At 40.5% G+C, this 19,721-nt stretch overlaps 2 protein-coding genes across 4 annotated transcripts in view; one reads left to right on the top strand and one right to left on the bottom strand.

Annotated features, from left to right (window-relative positions):
• The window catches only part of ddhd1b (DDHD domain containing 1b), a 22,580-nt gene extending 12,426 nt beyond the window's left edge, over positions 1 to 10,154 (bottom strand). Inside the window, exons 1-5 of the mRNA XM_077711462.1 lie at positions 9,138 to 10,154; positions 6,105 to 6,281; positions 3,872 to 4,000; positions 266 to 413; positions 80 to 189 (exon numbers count right to left, since the gene is read on the bottom strand). Coding sequence (XP_077567588.1) covers positions 80 to 189; positions 266 to 413; positions 3,872 to 4,000; positions 6,105 to 6,281; positions 9,138 to 9,834 — 1,261 coding nt within the window. The 5' untranslated portion in view covers positions 9,835 to 10,154. The remainder of the gene's footprint in view (positions 1 to 79; positions 190 to 265; positions 414 to 3,871; positions 4,001 to 6,104; positions 6,282 to 9,137) is intronic.
• On the top strand, positions 9,221 to 19,721 carry cgrrf1 (cell growth regulator with ring finger domain 1). 3 transcript variants are annotated; one of them, XM_077711464.1, is made up of 7 exons: positions 10,434 to 10,787; positions 14,486 to 14,828; positions 15,039 to 15,175; positions 16,440 to 16,617; positions 16,940 to 17,087; positions 17,179 to 17,286; positions 18,316 to 19,721. In XM_077711464.1, the coding sequence occupies exons 3-7, from the start codon at positions 15,115 to 15,117 to the stop codon at positions 18,652 to 18,654; spliced, it is 834 nt and encodes a 277-aa protein (XP_077567590.1). In that variant the 5' UTR covers positions 10,434 to 10,787; positions 14,486 to 14,828; positions 15,039 to 15,114; the 3' UTR covers positions 18,655 to 19,721. The 3 variants fall into 3 exon arrangements, with proteins under 3 accessions (XP_077567591.1, XP_077567590.1, XP_077567589.1); XM_077711465.1 differs by lacking the exons at positions 10,434 to 10,787; positions 14,486 to 14,828 and adding an exon at positions 9,221 to 9,594; XM_077711463.1 differs by lacking the exon at positions 14,486 to 14,828.

The raw sequence follows: 19,721 nt of genomic DNA, 5'->3' as shown, positions 1-19,721 counted from the left end.
TTTCTTCCCTCCAAGCCATTGTGTTAGCGTTAAAAAAGAGCTCTCAGCCCTAAAGAGGGCTCAGTATCAAGACACGTACCTCCATCAAGAGCGAGTTTTGATCGCCATTCAACAGGGAGAAACTCCACGTGCTCTGTAGTGCGATTAGGAAAGTGCTTCTCCTCCATCTTTCTGGCAGCATCTCTCATCCTGCAAAATTACTAAATTACTGCCTGTAAACAATAATATTGATTGAATAGTGTGTTCTTCCAATCAATTGTCCTACATGCTTGTGTTCCTAATTATACGACCCTGGTCCATCTTCTGACCGATGCCATGCACCACAAACACGATGTGGGTGGTTTCAGGTGGAGTGTCCTCAGGTGCTGCCTCCTCCACATACCCTCTGTGGAGGCGCGTCCCGCAGCTAGAAGCTGTGGATTCAATTGTACACATGAGCATCTAATGTTCCGATTTAGAGCTATGCAATGAATTTGTGGTATACAGTTATGGATTTTGTCCACAATTATATTTCACAATGAGGGCAATTGAACACTTTGTTGTGAATGCCAGGCATCAGTTTTTGAAGTACTATAACACTGTCATAACCTGACTGATGATCTCAACAATAAACATGGTACAGTAAGCATTATGCTTTGTGGGTATATTTATAATTGTATGAACTGAGCTTGTCAGGATAAAGAGAAAATGAATGCAGCAATGTAGAGATCCCCTGGATGAAAACATGCTCCAGAGGGCTTGGAAACAAATATGAACAGTTAATTGGTGAACGCTTATGAAAGCGGACACCAGTGTCAACAATACAGTATTTGGAAATGCTGAAGTAGCAGCACATCCAAACATAAACACCTAGCCTTTCCCTTGACGCAATTAGACTACCCTAGGAAAATATTTATTTTTCATGGCTGCGCAAGCCAGACGCAACTTTGCTAACTTTAAAGAGGAAGGCATGGCAGTGACAGTCTCTATTGGTTTTGGCAGGAATGTGGAAAGTTGAATCTTGTCCAAGAACAACTGTTCGTCCATAACAGCAGGAAGCCATTTCTCTAGTGTCCTGAAGCACGGCAAAAACTAAGCCAAATCATCAAGGTGCCCTCTGTTGACTTATGGCAGGCAGTACTTTAGATATATCTACCAAAATACTTCTAATTGCACTAATGCGAGTACTTCCACCAACCCTTCTTCTTATGGAGGTTCCCTGTCATCACTGTGGAACATGATTAATTTGAGGAGCATCTCATCAGCTCAAATGTATGTCTGCAAGAACGTCCTACAATGTTCCATTGGGCGGTTACCATCCTATTTGTCGATAGCGCGCTGGTAATTGCATAATATAGTGTAAAAATGGCTTTCCCTTATACGACAATGAACCTAAGCAAACAGCCAAGACAATAGAGTGGCTTCAGAACAACCATGTGAATGTTCTAGAGTGGATGAGCCACAACCTAAACTTAAATCATGTCCACCATCACTGGAATAATTTAGGTGTGGCTGTGTGTCAAAGCTCCTCATCAAATATTATAGGGCTGGAGGGACGAAATTGCCCAATGAAAGATGTCAGGTTCGCCATTTAGGTATCCATATCCATCCATCTCTTCTTCATATCACCCATCCTCAAAAGGTATGCAGGGGTTGCTGGAGCCTAACCCAGCTGTCTTCGGGCGAAAGGCAGACTACACCATAGACTGGTCGCCAGTCAGTCATAGGGCACACAGAAACAGACGACCACTCACTCTCGCAATCAAATTGCAACGGATTGGGAATCAAACACAAACTGCCTGCACCCAAGTAAGGCAGAAATCCACTGCACCTTTGGGTGGCTATATATAAAACGTTCTTCTGGCTTTCTTAAACTATGAAAACAAACATAGCTACACCGACAGGGAAGTATAAGCAAGTAAGGAAATTGTTTTGTACATCTTTTGTACATACCTTTACTTATTGTTTTAGTCAACCAGGTTAGGAATAGAAAGATAATGATCAAATTCATTATCTTCATGGGGTTGAATATCAGTGTCCTCACCAGCATGCAGTATTAAGAGAGGATACCTTATTTTGTAATTGGTATGGGAAATTGCAATAGATATAAGTTGGTTAAGTAAGTCTTGCAGACCTGGTATGCAACATCTGCAGAACGTCATATAGCAGTGAAAATACCTAAAGAGATCATAACAAAAAGCCTTTGGGTCTGAGTGTCAGGGGCAGCCGTTTGTCCCTCGAAGCTTACTGTAAAGGCAGAGCAGCTGGAATCAATCTGTTGATTACTTCCTAAATTGTATTTAAACACCAATTAGTTCTATTATCATTGTTGCATCATCTCCTGCAAAATCCTGCAAACCCCTGCATATTCCTGGATGTCACTGCGTTGGTTCTAGAGCCATGCAGCCACGCTACCTTTCTCCTCGATACCACTCGTTCTCTTGTTCCCGGTTTGGTTTTATTTTCCGTTTCACAGGTCCTCATTGTTTTGTAAGATCCCTTCTCAGTTATTAAAGTTGTTGCTTCGAAGCCAATTGCCTCTCCTCATCCTGCTTACCCGCGACTGGGTCCAAATCCATTCCCGATCGCGCCACAACGACGCAGCGCGATCACAACACCGAGCGGTTCAGCATGTCAAATTGTAATATGGTATTTGTGAAATAATGCTAAGTAAAAAAGAATGTTTCAATACGTGTCATAGTTTTCAATGTGTCATAGCTTTCAATACGTGTCTTTGCTTTCAATACGTGTCTTTGCTTTCAATACGTGTCATAGCTTTCAATACATGTCATAGCTTTCAATACGTGTCACAGCCTTCATCCGTATAACAGCCTGCCATAGAAAGTCTCATGTTTTAACAGGGGGGATGATGGACATGGTACAGCATGTGTTCCATGTGCCAACAGGTCTAAATACCTTTTTTTTTTAATTGTAGGAACTGTTTAACTTGTTGCAGACATAATACACAAGATAACCTCAGGCCCAAACGAGGCCAATGCCCAAAAGGTACCCATTTGAAATAATACACATGGATTTCATCTACGAGGGAAGCATGGACATGGGTCCAAAGAAACCCCCTGCTCGTCAGCAGAAGTGTTAGACTTAACCGAAATCAGGTCCACCCTCTGGGACAAAGACAAACACCAATAAAATTCTTATGTGACACTGGAGGAGATAAATCAGTCATCAAAGACAAAGTGCCAGGATTGGTACCAGGAAGAGAATGGATCACTGTGATAGGCATACAATCTACCGATCCAGATAAAGTGGATGGAGGAGATTAAGACTTAGAAACAAGTTAGACACGTCATCCGCAATTTCTGGAAGAGGGACTGGGGGAAGTACATGTGTGCCGTCCCACAAAGTCGGACGTTATCGCCCAATCACACTGACGTCACTACACAGCAAAACACTGGAAAGAATGATTGGCAACCGTCTTTCTCGGTGGCTGGTGGAGCATTTGTTACGGAGTCCCTGGCAGGCAGGTTTCTGCAAGGGTCGCTCCACCGCAGAGCAATGCTTTCCACTGTCCCAGTTCAACATCTCAAGTCACATTTGCATATAGAAATGTTGTAACCTGAAAATTTCTAACCTAGAGGCATTTGTAAGTAAAGGTATGACTGTAGTTATAAAAGAAAATCCTTACCAAAAAGGGGCATAGAGAACGGATATCAACACAAGATCAATGACGACTTGATAAATACCAGGCAGCTGACTGGTTGACACATAAGGAACAGGCGGAAGCAATAGGATTGTGACAAGGACAAGACTCACCAAAGAAATAAAACTCAGGGGAACAGAAAAATGAAAATAAAACACCCAAAACAGTGATCATGATAAGATGTCCCTCATTTTACGTTCATGTAAATATATTGCAAATTCTTCCATATACCTTTAGAGAAGCCCAGTTTCTGAGTGACAGTTCGTGCAATCTTAGAAGTGGTAGCATCACTGTACAGGTACACCAAATCAACACTGTGCCAGTCAACATGGCTGCGGCTCAGCTTCAAACTGTGAATAGCTGAAAGAAAAGGATACCGTAAACAGACATTTAAACCATTCCACAATTGTTAAGTTAGTGTGTGTGTACTTGTCTGTGAAGATAGGGGGAGCTGTGTAATTGTACGAACAAAAAATAATTTCGAGTTATACATGCAAATATGTCAAGTAAATACAGTATATGTCACAATCATAACTCAGATTATTTAATGACAAATGTTATAATTTTACTTAATGAAATATAATGCACCTTTATTCATGTGAGGCCCAGGGCCATAAAGGTAGGTAGGGTAGGTAGATGCGCCGTTCGGCCAAACGTAGGTCCAACAACACCAGATGGGTCGAGCAGCGCCAGGTGTAGCGCATCAACAATCACTGACCTATTTAGGCCCCCCAGAACTTGACCACGTTGCTGCATCATCTTAATCAGTTCACTGTTTAGTACAGTGGTCTCAAACCGGTTCCACATAGGGCCGCAGTGGGTCCTGGTTTTTGTTCCAACCGATCCAGTGCCGACATTTTAACCAATCAGGTGTCTTTAAAATAAGCAGCACCTGACTCTAATTAACTGATTGCACTTGCAAAAGGTATCCTTGTTGAGTTGGAATGAAAACCCGCACCCACTGCGGCCCTTTGAGGACCGGTTTGAGACCACTGGTTTAGTACCTTCTCTTGCTATACCTCTATGTGCTTAGGATCACGATCTCGACCGCAACCATGACCACGACCTCTTGTACCTACGCTTTGGATCCCTGTACAACCCTATCGGCTATTGACCCCCACGCTTCATAAACTGACTTGCTCACGCTGCTCCCTTTGTACCTTTGCCTGCAATGAATAGAAGACACCTCTTCAAGCTTGTGTGTGTGCCTGCTTTGGGACGCCCTGCCCATAACCTTAACAATTAGCTAAAAGACAAATTTTATCGGCAGTTTATGAGCAAGCAGCGAGTGGCAGGGAGACAGCGAAACGCTTGATGTCTCTCCGCCAGGGCATCCAAAGCGTGGCTGAATAATCAGTAAAATTTTGTACCTTGCTGCTGATAGCGGGTTCAACAACACTGCCCTCCAGAAATTCATTCTTGTGGGCCTTAACCAGGCCCCAAAGGACGAGTTGGCTTGCCGTGAAAAGTCCGGCTCCCTCGATGCACGTGTCAATTTGGCCATAAGAATTGACTGTCAACTCAGAGAACATTGAAGTCAACGGCGAGAGAGCTCACACATAGGTCTCCCGTGTATATCAGAGACTATAGCTGCATTGCTGTCCTCCTTCACAGCACTCAAGTCAACAAAGTTCACGTTCCATTGGTCAGGGGCAGCAGAAACCTTTTTTTTTGATGACCTTAAGGCCCATTTCACCTAAGCTCCCGTGCTCACACACCCAGACCCTAACCTACAGTTTAGTACGGAAGTGGATGCCTGGGAGGTGGGGGTCGACGCTGACCTTTGTCAGCCCAGACCGAGAGAATGGAAGGTGCACATCTGCACTTTCTTTTTCTGTAGGTTGAACGCAATTAATGCATTGGGGACTGTAAATTGCTTGCTGTGAAACTAGCCCCAGAAGAGGGGCGGAATCACCTGGAAGGAACTAATTACCTGTTTTGTGAATATATCAAGTCAAAACGGAGGTTGAATCCCCGTCAAGCCAGGTGGGCCATGTTTTTCTGTAGGTTTGATTTGACATTGTCCTATATCCCATGGTCCAGGAACAAGAAACCTGATGCACTATCCCGCATTTTCCAACCCTTGGACTCTGTGGAGGAGCCCACACCCATCTTACAACCTCCCTGTTTAGTGGCAAATAGGAGGACCAATCTTGTTGTTCTTCTTGCCTGATTTCCCACCTATTGTTTTGCCCTAGGACCACGATCACAACCACAACCATGCCCTTGACCACGCATCTTGTACCTTCACTTGGATCCCTCTACAGCCCTCTCAGTTATCGACCCCCACCCTAATCCAACTTGCCCACGCTACTCCCCTTGTACCTTTGTCCACAATAAATTGAATTACCTGTTTTGGGGCCCTGCCCCCACGACCGTAACAATTAGCCAAAATACTTTTTTTAGTTGGCAGTTCCTGAGCATTCGGTAACTATATTTGAAAAAATAAATTTTACCTTCTTACCATCTTTGCTGTCTATTGTGGTAATGACCGCTTCCATTTCATAGGTGTCCCTCATTTGTTGACCCCGGAAACGTGTGAGGTGCTCTTGCTCGATCATGTCACTCTCATCTTCCTCCAAAGGAAGCCAGGTTCCGTCAATGAACCACAAGCCTCTCATCACAGGAATACGCTCTTGCTCTGGATAAAAATAAAACTTTTTGTATTCATCACCATCTTGGCATCTTCACTACATCTGTACATAAGGAAAAAATATCTTGATCTTGATCACTGTTAGGATTAGTAGTTTTACATTATTATATATTTGCTTGCAATGAAGAATATGCTTTGCTTTACAGTGGTACCTCTACATACGAGCAGCTCTACCTACGAGATGCTCGAGATATGAGGAAAATTTCAAGAAGAAGACAGTCTTTCTTTTTATTTGTGCGAGCATTTGGGGAATGCCTATTGGCGAACCTATCAATTATTGGTCCTTCAATCCAGGGTGTTAAGATACGGGAAGGAATCCAGGAGCAGATTCGACATCTGGGGAAGACCGTGGCCACGGTATTTACAACACTTTTGACGGGCTGGACCTCGGCTCCGCACCTGGATTCCCAAGGTTGATGACCAAAAAGTGTTTCAGATATTACTGGTGAGTCCATGTGAATGTGTCCATTAGTAAGGGGTTTCCGAATGTGAGGGAGTCATTCATATGAGAGTCCATTTGTGAGAGTAACCCGAATGGATTAGATTGCGTCCGGGGGACAGCGACGGTAAAACCCTGTAAATACTAGTCACTAACAGGTGAAGAGAAAGAGAATTAGTCTATAAAACTGAAGGGCGTTGGTGTCCTGTACCGGATCTATACACACTCACAGCTGTGATCTAATGTGTATGTAATGTGTGTTTTTTGTTGCTGTCACACTGGTCCGGGAGTCTTTCCCGCTACCATTGTTGTTGTTGTTTCTCTTTTTATCGTGCCTAAGTTTGTGTGATATGCGGAAAGTATAGAAAATTATGAGACGAAGGAATGATGACGAAAAAAAGCATTGTCATAATTATTTGCAAATGTATCCATATACGGTAACTCTTTTTAGTTGTGATTATTATTTATATTGGCATTACAGCAGATAAACTGACATGAAGCGCCCAGTGCTCGTAGATATCTGATATACACGAAAGCGTCAGAAAAGACAATGATAAACAGCCTAGCATGTCTTGGCCACCTGGCTTTCTCATATCTCCAAATTTTTCTTGTTTTTACAGATAATTATTTGCTCAAAATTTTACTCTTATCTTGAAATGCTCGTATGTCAAGGTGCTTGTATGATGAGTTACCACTGTATTTACTTGCATATGAGCCACCTGCGCGTACAAACCGCACCCTTAAAATTGCCTTAACATTTTTGAATTTTACAATTTCTCACGTATAAGCTGCCCCTTGATTCCCAATTTTCATCTCCATCTTCATGGTTTTAATAGGGAGTAAATATGTTTTACTTTGAATGGAAAGTCTTAAAAGCATATTACTAGCATATTAACAAAGCATATTAGTAGGGTCGATATCAAAAGTTAATATGCCTGTCTATGTAAATGCAAAATATCAAATTATTCAATTTGAAAAAAGAAATAAGTCTATCTTGATGAGAACCTGATGCTTTCTAATTAGAGAAATTAATTTTTTTTACCAGAAACTTAAGATGCTGTGGCATCCATATTGCTTCCAATGTCAAAATATGTCAGTTCTTTCAATGGTTCATATTACTCCAAAAGTGGTAAAATTTGAAAAAAAAAGTTAAACGAAAAAAAATAAGAGTGGAATTTTGTTTTCACAATCAGTTCTGTGGGCTCTGCTGCATTAAACAAGCGTCAGATTTTGAATTGGCAACACCACAATGCCTTGTCGCAGGTGTAGGGATACGTCATTGCCTTCTCGCAGGCGTAGGGATAGGTCATCACTTTCACCAACTATGATTGGCCATTGATAGAGTAGGCAGGCCAAAGCTACCAAACTGTATCTGGAGCGAGCTGCACAAGCAAATATATTGTTGTGTTGATATAAAGCCATTTTCAAGACAGACTATGACAGAAATACGACAGGACAGGCTCGACTTTCAGCATTAGCTTTGATGGCGATATAAAAGAAGGAAGAAAGGAAGGAGCATGGATATTATGTACAGTTAAAAATGTTTTTTGGTGAGTAAAATATGGCCATATTCCTAAATAGTATTTTAATTGTGGGCCAAGTTCTGATATGTGAATAGGTCCTGTGTTTGTATTTAAGCTCCAGTGTTTGTATTTAATCACTAAATACTGCTAGGAAGTGGATTTTACCCCATTTTAGTGCAATTTTTGCCGTTTCGCCATTGACGTTCATCGGTGTCTTTTTCTGGGGGAAATTATACTCCGGGACCGATTCTGATGTCTAAAAAACTCCAGTATTTGTATTCATCAATAAAGGCTGTTTTCGGCTGGTTTTTACCAAATTTTCAGGCAATGTTTGCCGGTACTTAATTGACGTTCGTCACTGTCTTATCCCGGGCAATTCACCCCCGGCACATTTTTAATTTCTGATAAGCTCCAGTATTTGTATGTAATCATTAAATGCTGGTAGGAAGTGGATTTTGCCCGTTGAAGGCACTACGAGAAAATGCATGGACCGCCACTGAGCGGTAGTAGTGTAATATGCTAACGTGTGTATGAGCATTCTAAAAACTGTTTATTTTAGAAGATATTGTTTTGTCATCATCAGTGATTTATTTTTATAATACTTTTATTTCTAGATTGATTTAGAGTTAATTTAGTCTTAATGTATAAAATAAAGTCTTATAAAGTCTCATAAAGTCTTAATTAAAAAAAACTAATGTTTACTGCTAGGTCATTAGTATTTGTTTGTGAAGTCCTTAGGGAATATTTTTGATGAGTTATAGCAATAGGTTTGACTTGACTATTGGCTCATGCTGCATTATACCTCTCATTAGTTAAAAGGTGATGAATCAGTTTAAATCATGCATGTGTGTAATCGCAATTTTAAAAAAATAGCGCGCTCACGGTTCCAGTAAACTGGATAGCATTCCTTTTCCTTGATGTCCACTTCATATAACCCTCCTCTCACACACACGGCCTCTATGATCATGCTTTCGTCCGGATCTCTCAACTCGTCGGTAAATGACAGCCGAACATGGCTTTCATCCACTGCTACGCTCTCCACTGGCAGATCCTCTCCGGAGGTGACAGCATCGTTGCCTTCGGTTTCGTTGGGTTCACAGAGGCGTTTGACATTGCCGGGGTTCTGCTGACAGAACCTTCCATAGGCGGTCTCAATTTTTAAAGAGTCGTGTCCGACGAACGGCTTCCACGTCCGTTTGTCCTCTTTATAAAACCACCTGACCTCCTCCGGGCCCAGCTCGGTGACAATTTCACCTCTGTGCCTAGAGCTGTTGGAACGTATGCGTTTCTTGGTTGTCACATTCACCTCACTTTCAGTGTAGTTTGGGTCAATATCCAGGTAAGATGGACTGGAATATTCTTCCTCCGATAAAGCCAGTATTATACCATCCTGTGGTAAAAGGGGAAGGTGTCTGTTCAAACAGGGTTCTCCTGGGTCACTTTCATTGCTACGGCGTTCCTCTCCCATCGGATTCTCGCCGTAGCCGGACACGAAGACATCGTTTGCCATGACCCATTCAGTGCTGCTCACAGAGATATTATCGGAACTCTGCTGGCGGATGGTCGCTTTGTCGTTCATACTTCACGTGACTCTATTTCAAACTGTTTAACGTAAAAACAACACAAAACGTGCCGCTACAATACCGTTCCCAGCCTGTAGGTTTATTTCTCCTGGTGTTTGTAACATCTGTACGACTGTCTGGTCCTACCGATGACAAGATAAGGTCACACTAGTCATTGACTGCAGTCATTGTATTCCACAAAATTGGCAATGAAAAATATAATAAATAATCCAGTGTCATTAGTGGCTCCCCTATTATTTCGAACCTCGTAATTAATGGTTACTATATGTACTTGTGTTCCGATTGAGGATGCTAGTTCAGTAGGCAATCGTAGTAGTGGTCGTCATTAATCAGCACTAAAAATATCCGGTTTGAGTTTACTCCATCAAAAGAAAATCGGCATTTAAAAATTAAAATAACTATTATTTGTTTTTAATTAAATATATCTAATTGCAATTAAAGATACAGTATTAAAACAATAAAATATATTTGTTAGCTTATTTTTTTTAAAATTTTTGATTGCCAACGTGCTTTGAATCATCATAGTTGTTTTATTTTGAAACCGGATTCGGAATAGTACATACTATACGTTGTTTGAGGGGAAAAATCATTTTTTTTAATTTTTACAGGCATTCGTGTATGTCTAAAGCATATTCTGTACCTGTATACAAAATGGGTTGGACATATAATTAATATATTAAAGCTTTCAAAATTATCTTAAACCGCTTTTTATGGAAGTAGTTTTGTTTTGTACCTTGTGAGCTACCTTATGAGCCACTGAATGAGCCTGTCATGAGCATATCACGATGGCGGCGAGACATTATTTTCGAGTAGTTGTTCACAAATTAGGTTTTGAATGATAAGACATGGCAGGAGGTTTTCTAGTCATAATGTATGAGTATTCCCCATTCTTCTACATTTGCGTGGTTTCTTTGTGTTTTGTTATTACTGCCGCCAGAGTCCTCGGCTGGTAAGTGATATTTCCCCACTGTAAACAGACCAACGGTTTGTGTGTATATTGCTAACGATTGCTATTCGATCCCCACAATTTGGTGTTTAAGTGAGTTTACCAGCGATCGTGGTGGATCTTTATTCTTCTTTATTGTCATTTTCGTTAAAATACGCATATGCATTTATCCCCTTTATGCTTGTCTTATGATCAATTATATCAGAAATTCTTCGAAAATGTTTTCTCTACAGCTTTTGTATGGCATTTTGTATTGTATTTTTGTATGCCGACTTAAAGTAGTGTGCATTCAAAGTACTGAATTTAATAACTGAAAAGTGACATTCAACATTGCCTTTCCATTGCCTCTGAATCAGCTGACAGTTATTGCTGGCTGGCTTTGCTCACAGACTTTGAATCAGAACTATTGGACACCTGCTATAACCTCAGCATACTAGAATATATAAAGAAATTAAAAAAAAAAAAGATCACGGGTATGGCTTATATGTACACAAATTAGACTTGACATGCACGAAACTGCAAGGTGACAAAGACGAAACTCCATAATGTAAGACAATGCAGCTGATGCGGTCATTTATTTAAAAATAGGGAAAAGATCAACAGATAAAACGCAAAGCCAAATTAATATAGATGTCCATGAATGAAATTCAATATTAAAAAAAAAAAAAACGTATCACAAAAAAACCCTCACTTGGGCCTGCCATTGCTAGCCCATTTCACCACCATCCTATCGTAGTTAAACGTGCTCTGACTGGCAGGACGTGAGTAGCCTTGATACATATGTTCATAGTGTTTACCATGTCAATACATCCCAATAGTTGTTAAGGCTGATCGAAGGTCTTGCGGTCGGTTATAAAAGTATCAGCCTTGTTGCCTCTGTAATGTGTCTCGAATGTTTTTATTGCACCCAGACACTTGGTAAAAACTAGACCACTCCGGGCACACTTTGTGATTGTACTGCTCACGTGACTTCCGTTTTCAATTTGTGTACGTTAGCGGTAAGATTGGTCCCAAAAAATCTGACCCGACCCCGACCAAACCCAAGGAATTAACTTGATTTGCAGGCCCGAGCCCAACGCAAACCAGAAATGTCATATTTTTACTCACTCGGGACTCCCGAGTCTTGCGGTTGATCATTAAAATATCAGCAAGGGTGACACATTTCGCAGGAATAGAGGCTGATATTTTAACGATTGACCGGAAGACCTTCGATCAGCGTTAACAACTGTTCGGATGTGCTGGCATGGTAAAAGCTACGAACACATCAAGGGTACTCGTGTCTGCCCAGTCAGAGCGCGTTTAACTAGGTAAAATGGCGGCGCTCTAGGCAAGATGGCGACACCTTGAGCGAGCAGTGACTGGCACAAGGGAGCTTTTTCACGTTTTGTGCAAGTGTGCAAGTTATGTTTTTTTTCTTGAATTTTATTCATAGACGTCAAAATAAATTGTTCTCTATTTTGAAAAAAATTACTGTATCGGCCGCATAAGTCATTTCGTCTTTGTGACCTTGCAGTTTCGTAAACGTCGTCTTTTGATGCGCATATAAGCCGTACTCTCGATTCACTCATTATTTTTTTATCCCTATATGCGGGTAAATACGGTATACCTATATACACATATAAACATACATATATTTGGATAATAACCGAAATGTATTGTTTTTTTAAATTTTGCTAATTAGCCTCTAATTGGGAGCAATTGTTTCAAATTTGGCATTGTCACTCATGGTAAAGAACTGTGAGGATCTGGGGAAAAAGAATTGCGGGTAATGTAGACCAGACATGATAATCGAAAAACCTCGAAATAGGATCACCTCTATAATAAATTGGATACTACATGTTTTTGCATCTATACAAAAATACAAGTACAATCATCAAGAAGTGTATTCATTAAATATTACAGTTATAAGCATATACAAGTAAATATAATCTACAATAAAAAAAAATGGTAAATACTTTATATACTGTACTCACAGCGAAAATAGTTCCTCCGCTTGATATCAATGAAAAAAAAGGAGTAAATGTGAGTTTTAATCCAAGTCCGTTATACTTGTATAATGACAACAAAGGCATTCAATTCAAGTCCTCCTGCACAGTCCAGTAGCAAGAGGACCTTTAAGTGCACCCCCATTATAGCAAAGTCCACCTTTGCCTTTGTGATGAAACAGTTTAAGAACCAGTCGTTTGTGTTGGCTTTCTTGATCCAAGCTTCCCTGTTGCTCATGCAGTAGACAGGCATGAAGGCTTTGTCCTTGTTTTTTAAAGCATGAGGACGGTCAAGCTTGTAGATTAAGGCTGGCTGTACCATGAAGCCAGCCACCAGCATTCCCTCACCATGAGCATCAAGCAGTCCTTGTGAACCTTGAAATCTGGCACTTTCAGTTCATCTTTGAATAAGAATGCCCGGAAAGGCATGCTCTCCCAAAAATGGCCAGTCTCATTGATGTTTAAAAACTTGCTCCGGAAGATAACCATTCTCCATTTATATGAGGGAACTCTTCCTCAACGTACCGTTTCACTGCCTCTTGGTCTGCCGTGGAGGCTTCCCCATACAGCAAAACACTTTGTAGACCATACCTCTCCTTAAACTTTTCAAACTAGCCCTTGCTTGCAATAAAACCACAAGGGTCACTTGCAGTACCAGTACGAGGCTGAGGTTCATCTACCTTGCCTTTGTCAGGAGCTAAGCTGTCATCAAAGGTCTTGGCTTTGGTTCTATTCATGTTGGTATCCTGAGGTGTCTTCTCCCTACACTCCGAGATCCAGACACATAGGGCTTTCTCCATCTTAACGATGATTTAAATATATTCCTATTGGATCTGATTTTGTATCGCGCACATCACCAAATGGAGGAAAACGACGCCAAACCTATTCCAGCTTTGTTTGAATTGGATTTCATATCTCACACATCAACATGTGGAAGAAGACAACGCCGAACCTATTCCAGCTTTGTTTTGGATTGATGACAAAGCCATCAATTTGGATTGGATTGGATTGGATAACTTTATTCATCCCGTATTCGGGAAATTTCTTTGTTCCAGTAGCAAGAGGGTGAGGATGCAGAAATAGGAAAGGCATTTTACACAAATAAGTAGTTAGTAGTAACTTTTTTTGGCAACTGTCTTGATGGTGTGATGTCCTTGTACAAAACCATATTTGTAAATAAAACGAGGAGTCACAACTCCCCATCACCATGTTCCTCGTGTGCCAAAAACCTCGTGCAGAAAGTCCTGAAGATTCCATTCATGATCCAATGCCTCGCGAATCTGATGAAGAGGCAAACATAGTGGAGTTATATCACAATCATTTAAAATATTTATGTTTCAGTACATTCTTCCTTTGTGCAACTAAACCAGGGGTGGCCAAGACAGTCCTCGAGGGCTGCTGTGGGTGCAGATTTTTGTTCCAACCAATCCAGCAGAGACACTTTTACCAATGAGATTTCTGCAGAAAACAACAAGCACCTGACTGCAATCCACTAATTGCACTTGTAGGACACCAGATTGGTGAAAAGGTGTCCTCTTGATGGATTGGAATGAAAACTCGTACCCACTGTGCCCTTTGTGGAAGAGTTCGGACATTCTTAATCTAAGCAAAAGAAGCTCAAAGCATACCGTTCCACATTGGCTGTCAATTTTGCATGCTGTAGGATATTTCAAATGGGTAGAACATTTTCGCCGAACAAACGTACATTTATTTCAGGGAGAACTTCAGGAGGTCATCAATATGGCACGCAGTTTGGAACAACGGGTCCAGGAGTTTGATGACAACATGGTTGGAGCCATTGAATCTGGCAATCTTCTTGACAAAGTCATGTCCTTAGAAAACAGCATATGTTTACAAGAAAAGAAAATGTGGTCGCCATGTTCTTTGCGTGCCGAAAACCTCTCGCAGAAGAAGCTCATGCTTCTGCCCCAAACAGCACCACTCGAAGATTGCGTCGATCATCCAATGCCTCTAGAATCGAACGAAGAGGACTTGGAATAAAGCTCCCAATAACCAGTTTTTTTTTGTTTTAATCAAGCGTAGAGGAACCGTTTTCACTGTGAGTACAGTACTTTAAGTATTTCCATTTTTTCTTTATAAAGATTATATTTACATACTAATACATGAGTCTTTTCATATGCTGTAATATTTGTAATAAATACACTTTTTGATAATAGTACTTGTACTCTTGTACTTTTTTAGATAAAATCCATGTTTAACCAGAATTATACGTACCTTCGTATTATAATTTTGCGGGAATGTCTTTCAGGGTTGGATTTGATTTCCCGGTGATCTTGCGTAGCTCTGATGACACAGAGTCCAACCTAACGAATCCCGAAAAGCAAATGGTCCTGGTGACAAATCCTTTTGCCCTGGAGATCGATTCAGGAATTGCATCTGTTGCTGGTAACAAGTGCAGTTCTTTATTATTCTCAAGAAGTAGCATGAAAATAGAAAGTTGTTTGGTTTTCAGATTATCTTCGTTATCCAAGATTTGATGCAATTAACTTTTTACTAAATCCTGTTATAACAAGAGGACCAGTCATATGTTAACAATGACGACTTAGAGCAGTGGTCTCAAACCGGTTCCACATAGGGCCGCAGTGGGTCCTGGTTTTTGTTCCAACCGATCCAGTGGCAACATTTTAACCAATCAGGTGTCTTTAAAATAAGTAGCACCTGACTCTAATTAACTGATTGCACTTGCAAAAGGTATCTTTGTTGAGTTGGTATGAAAACCTGCACCCACTGCGGCCCTTTGAGGACCGGTTTGAGACCACTGACTTAGAGGCATGCCAAAAGTCAGGTATCGAATTAGGAGTGCGGCAGCCCTATCCCGCAGTTGAATCCATTCAATTTAATAAAAATGACGTTTGTAGTTTTTCTATCCATATCTTTTTGTAGCCATACTTCCCTCTTCTTCCACAACTAAATCAAATGGTCAACTCATCAGCAAGCTGTCCAGAAGCTTTGATACCGATCCAGAGTATTTGATTCAGGTGTGTTGATAAAGGGAGATATGGAACCGGACTTGGCCCTGATTTAGGGAATGTAGCCGCAGCATTTATTTTTTCCCATCTAGGTATCTTGGTGCAGTTTTTTTTACACGCTTTAACCAGCCATAGTTTTTTTTCATTCTTTTAAAAGGAGACTCAAGACACTTATTTGTTTAGGATTTGGTTTTGTTCTACAGTGTTCCCTCGCTACTTTGCGGTTCAGCCACCGCGGATTCAGAGCTTCGCGTTTTTTTTTGGGGGGGGGGGGGGGGGGTGAAAATAAATAAGTACAAATATTACATTGAGACAACATATTTTACAGTTTTTTTTGTTTTAACATGAATTTCACTCTCTCTACCCGCATTCTAAATGGTGTACTGTATACAGGGTGGTAAAAAAATAAATAATTTAATTCAAATTAAGCATTTTTGAAGGGGCATCCCTACTTCGCGGAAATTCACTTATCGCGGGTGGTCCCGGTCCCCATTAACCGCGATAACCGAGGGAACACTGTACTACTATGCAAAAATGCAGTTTGGCATAACTGCAACGAAAGGGAATTAGGTCTGACAACCGTAATTCAAAGCGGCAGGATTTAGCAAAGGGCTAGTTGAATCAGTATGCTATCATACACTGTAGTTTGTGATTTAAAAAAATAACAATGAATTCTACAGATGGCGTGGTGCTGAAGCCATCTTGCTTGGAGCCATGTGTCTTGAGCTGTTTTTGGGGTTGTGAGGTCAGTGTCCTGCAGCGAGCATTGCAGGCCCACCAGTCTGGCCCCAGGTTTTGCACCCCGCGTCATTTCCGAGAGGCACTGCACCGGTCTTATCAGTACTTAGAGACTTTCTTGTATCCTTTTATAGATGCGTTTTTGCTCCATATACAACTTACATAAAGTGATCATGTAACTAGTTCTGTTTTTTTCTGTATTCTGATGAGAGTTCCAATAATACCAAGGTTTAAGCCTCATTTGCACTTCCAAAGAAATGTGCCCATCTGCCATAAACACTGGTACTATATCCAGAAATATAATTTTTCATCATAAAATTCCTGATCAAGATTCACAAACCATTAAAATTGAGGAAACTTTAATTGAATTGTCTTTTGTTTACCCCTTTTCAATGATTTCTGTATAAGATCTGTTTGGCTCTTTGACACATTTATTATTAAGAATTAGCAGTGATGACAGGGAAGAATTTTTCACTCATATTCCAGCGGATCAAGGAATCAACGATTTCGGCCCAATGCCCAGACAGCGCTATCCTCTCGTGGCAGTGTTAACCTTAATGCAAAAAGAAGCCAGAGACTCGTACAATATTGTGAGTTGCCAGAATATATCACCATCAGTTTTCAGCAATAATAAGGATGTAAACCTCATCTCGAGGGAAACCCAATTCTGTCATCTTTCAGGTTGCCAAAGTCACTGTAATTCACGTACCAGATCATCAATACAACCTTTCTGCAAGGATCCTCTTCCAGTACCTTCTCACTTCACAAGGGAACATGTACGAGTTAAAGGTATGTTATGTTGTCAATTTGGCAAGTTGTTCCTTCTCTCTAATTTGCACCGGTTATTGAAATGCACCGATGAAGCAGCTTTTATTTTAGTATTACAGTGTTCCCTCGCTACTTTGCGGTTCAGCTATCGCGGGCTCAGAGCTTCGTGGATTTTTTTGAGAAGAAAAAAATAAAAAATACAAATATTACATTGAAACAACATATTTTACAGTTTTTTTATTATAACATGCATTTCACTCTCTCTACCCGTATTCTATATGGTGTACTGCAGACATGTCCAAAGTCCGGCCCGCGGGCCAATTAAGGCCCGTGGACAAATTTTTACCGGCCCGTGGCCTCTATCATGAAATCAATAATACACGGCCCGCCGGCACTGTTGACCACAGTATAAAATACATGAGTTCATTATTTTTTTTGTGATGGTCAAAATCACAGTTTGAATATGCAGTGATCATTGATTTGTTTTCAGCACTGTTCCTACAGTGAGCATATAATAGTGAATAATATGTGATGTTTCACATGAACTTAGATATCCTTGATAGTTTTCTTAATTTTTTGTGGTTTGTGATTTCGGTAAAAACCTAAATGTAAAAAAAAATGTCAAAGTATGCCATTTGTAATTAAAAAAAATCCCAAAAGGTTCATTTGTATTTAATGTTAATGGTTCAAAGAATGTCAGGCTACATAGTCGGCCCGCACACATTTTCACCTTACCAAATCTGGGCCTCTTTGCAAAAAGTTTGGACACCCCTGGTGTACTGTATACAGGGGGGTACATTTAAAAAAAAATCTTTTGGAATTAAATTCAAATTAAGCATTTTTGAAGGGGAATCCCTACTTCACGGAAATTCACTTATTCCGGGTGGTCCCAGTCCCCATTAACCACGATAATCGAGGGAACACTATCTTTAAACATTTCCAGGATTAATCAGATTGAGATCATTGTTTGCTGAACGGGCTTCACACCCCCTGGCGCTTGTGAGAATAACCAGTTCAGAAAAATCAATGGATTTTTGAACCCTCCTGCAGGCTCTCTTCATGTCAGCAAACAGCAGCTGTCAATCTGGTCATCCTGATGCTGACCTGATTACAAATCCCAATGTGCCAGAGTGTGAAGAGGAAGCTAAAGAAGAAGTAACATCACTGGTAGAGGATGATGCCGAGCAAGACGATGAAGACTGGTCAGAGGGGCGGGGCAGAGACTGTGTAGTGTGTCAGAATGCAGCAATCAACAGGGTGTTGCTTCCCTGCAGACATGCTTGTGTGTGTAACAGCTGTGCATTTCATTTCCAACAATGCCCCATTTGTAGGGCTTTCATCCAAGAGTCATTTACTCTTGCTCTTCCTCCAGCTGCATCCCAACAATGAACTATATGTACATCCCCTGGCAGAAATTATGTAAATATCATTCTCAGCAGAGGTTTAATTATTATTTTTTATGATGGATAGAAATGCCAATAATACACAACACGGAAATTTAAACGTCAACTTTCTTCATTTAAGAAATGCAGTGTTTAACAAATGGGACCACTAACTGGTGGTGTAAAAAATTTCAAATGAACTACCACCGCCCTCAAATGTATCATGCAACAAATAGAAGCCCAAGTATGTAAATGATTGAACATTAGAGTATTATGGAACTATAATCTTTATAACAAACTGTAAGAGCTTTGAATTTTTTTCACCTCTAATTTTAAATTAGATATCAGTGAGTTTATGAAATGCTTCAAAGTACTCACTTTTTCACAATGCAAAAGGAGATTTGTATCACAAGTGTATGCAGCACTAACGCAATGTGTAAAAGAACAGATGATAGATTAAAGAATGTGATCATTTACACTGGACCAAAAATAGAAATAGTCATACCTCTACTTACAAATGCGTCTAGGTAAGACATTTTCAGGTTACGATTTTTTTGACAAAGTAAATGCATTTTCTTATCTGTTATTTTATTTTGAAAATATTGTTGCGGATTATTAATTGTCAGGTTAGAGACCTCGCTTCCCTCTACTCGGCTCTCATTTCATCGCTCTCATTCTATCTCATATAATGACAATAAAAGCATTCAATTCAATGCTATTGGCTGTCTCACAACAACCCCTATCCATGTTTCAAGATTCTATTTTACATAACTGTCCACCTCGACTAAATTCACCCCTTATTTATGATTGCAATTCCCCTTATTGAGCTTTTAAAATACCTACAAATGCAAACCAATGCATGTTTTCCCACAGACAGACACACACACAGGGAACAGGTAAAAGTCTAAAATGTAGTACAAAGTGGACGGCTTTAGGCCTTGGTTGAATGGGCTCTTGCCGTTATCTGGCGGACAAACACGGGTAACAGCCGTGGAGGAAACTATTTCAGCAGTGCACAGCACATTTTCTTATGCTTTATTTATTTTAAGACATTAATAAATTATTTCCTTCTAA

Source organism: Stigmatopora nigra, unplaced genomic scaffold, assembly GCF_051989575.1.
Source record: "Stigmatopora nigra isolate UIUO_SnigA unplaced genomic scaffold, RoL_Snig_1.1 HiC_scaffold_26, whole genome shotgun sequence".
Taxonomy (NCBI): Eukaryota; Metazoa; Chordata; class Actinopteri; order Syngnathiformes; family Syngnathidae; genus Stigmatopora; species Stigmatopora nigra.
This window is presented reverse-complemented; position numbering and strand designations above follow the sequence as displayed.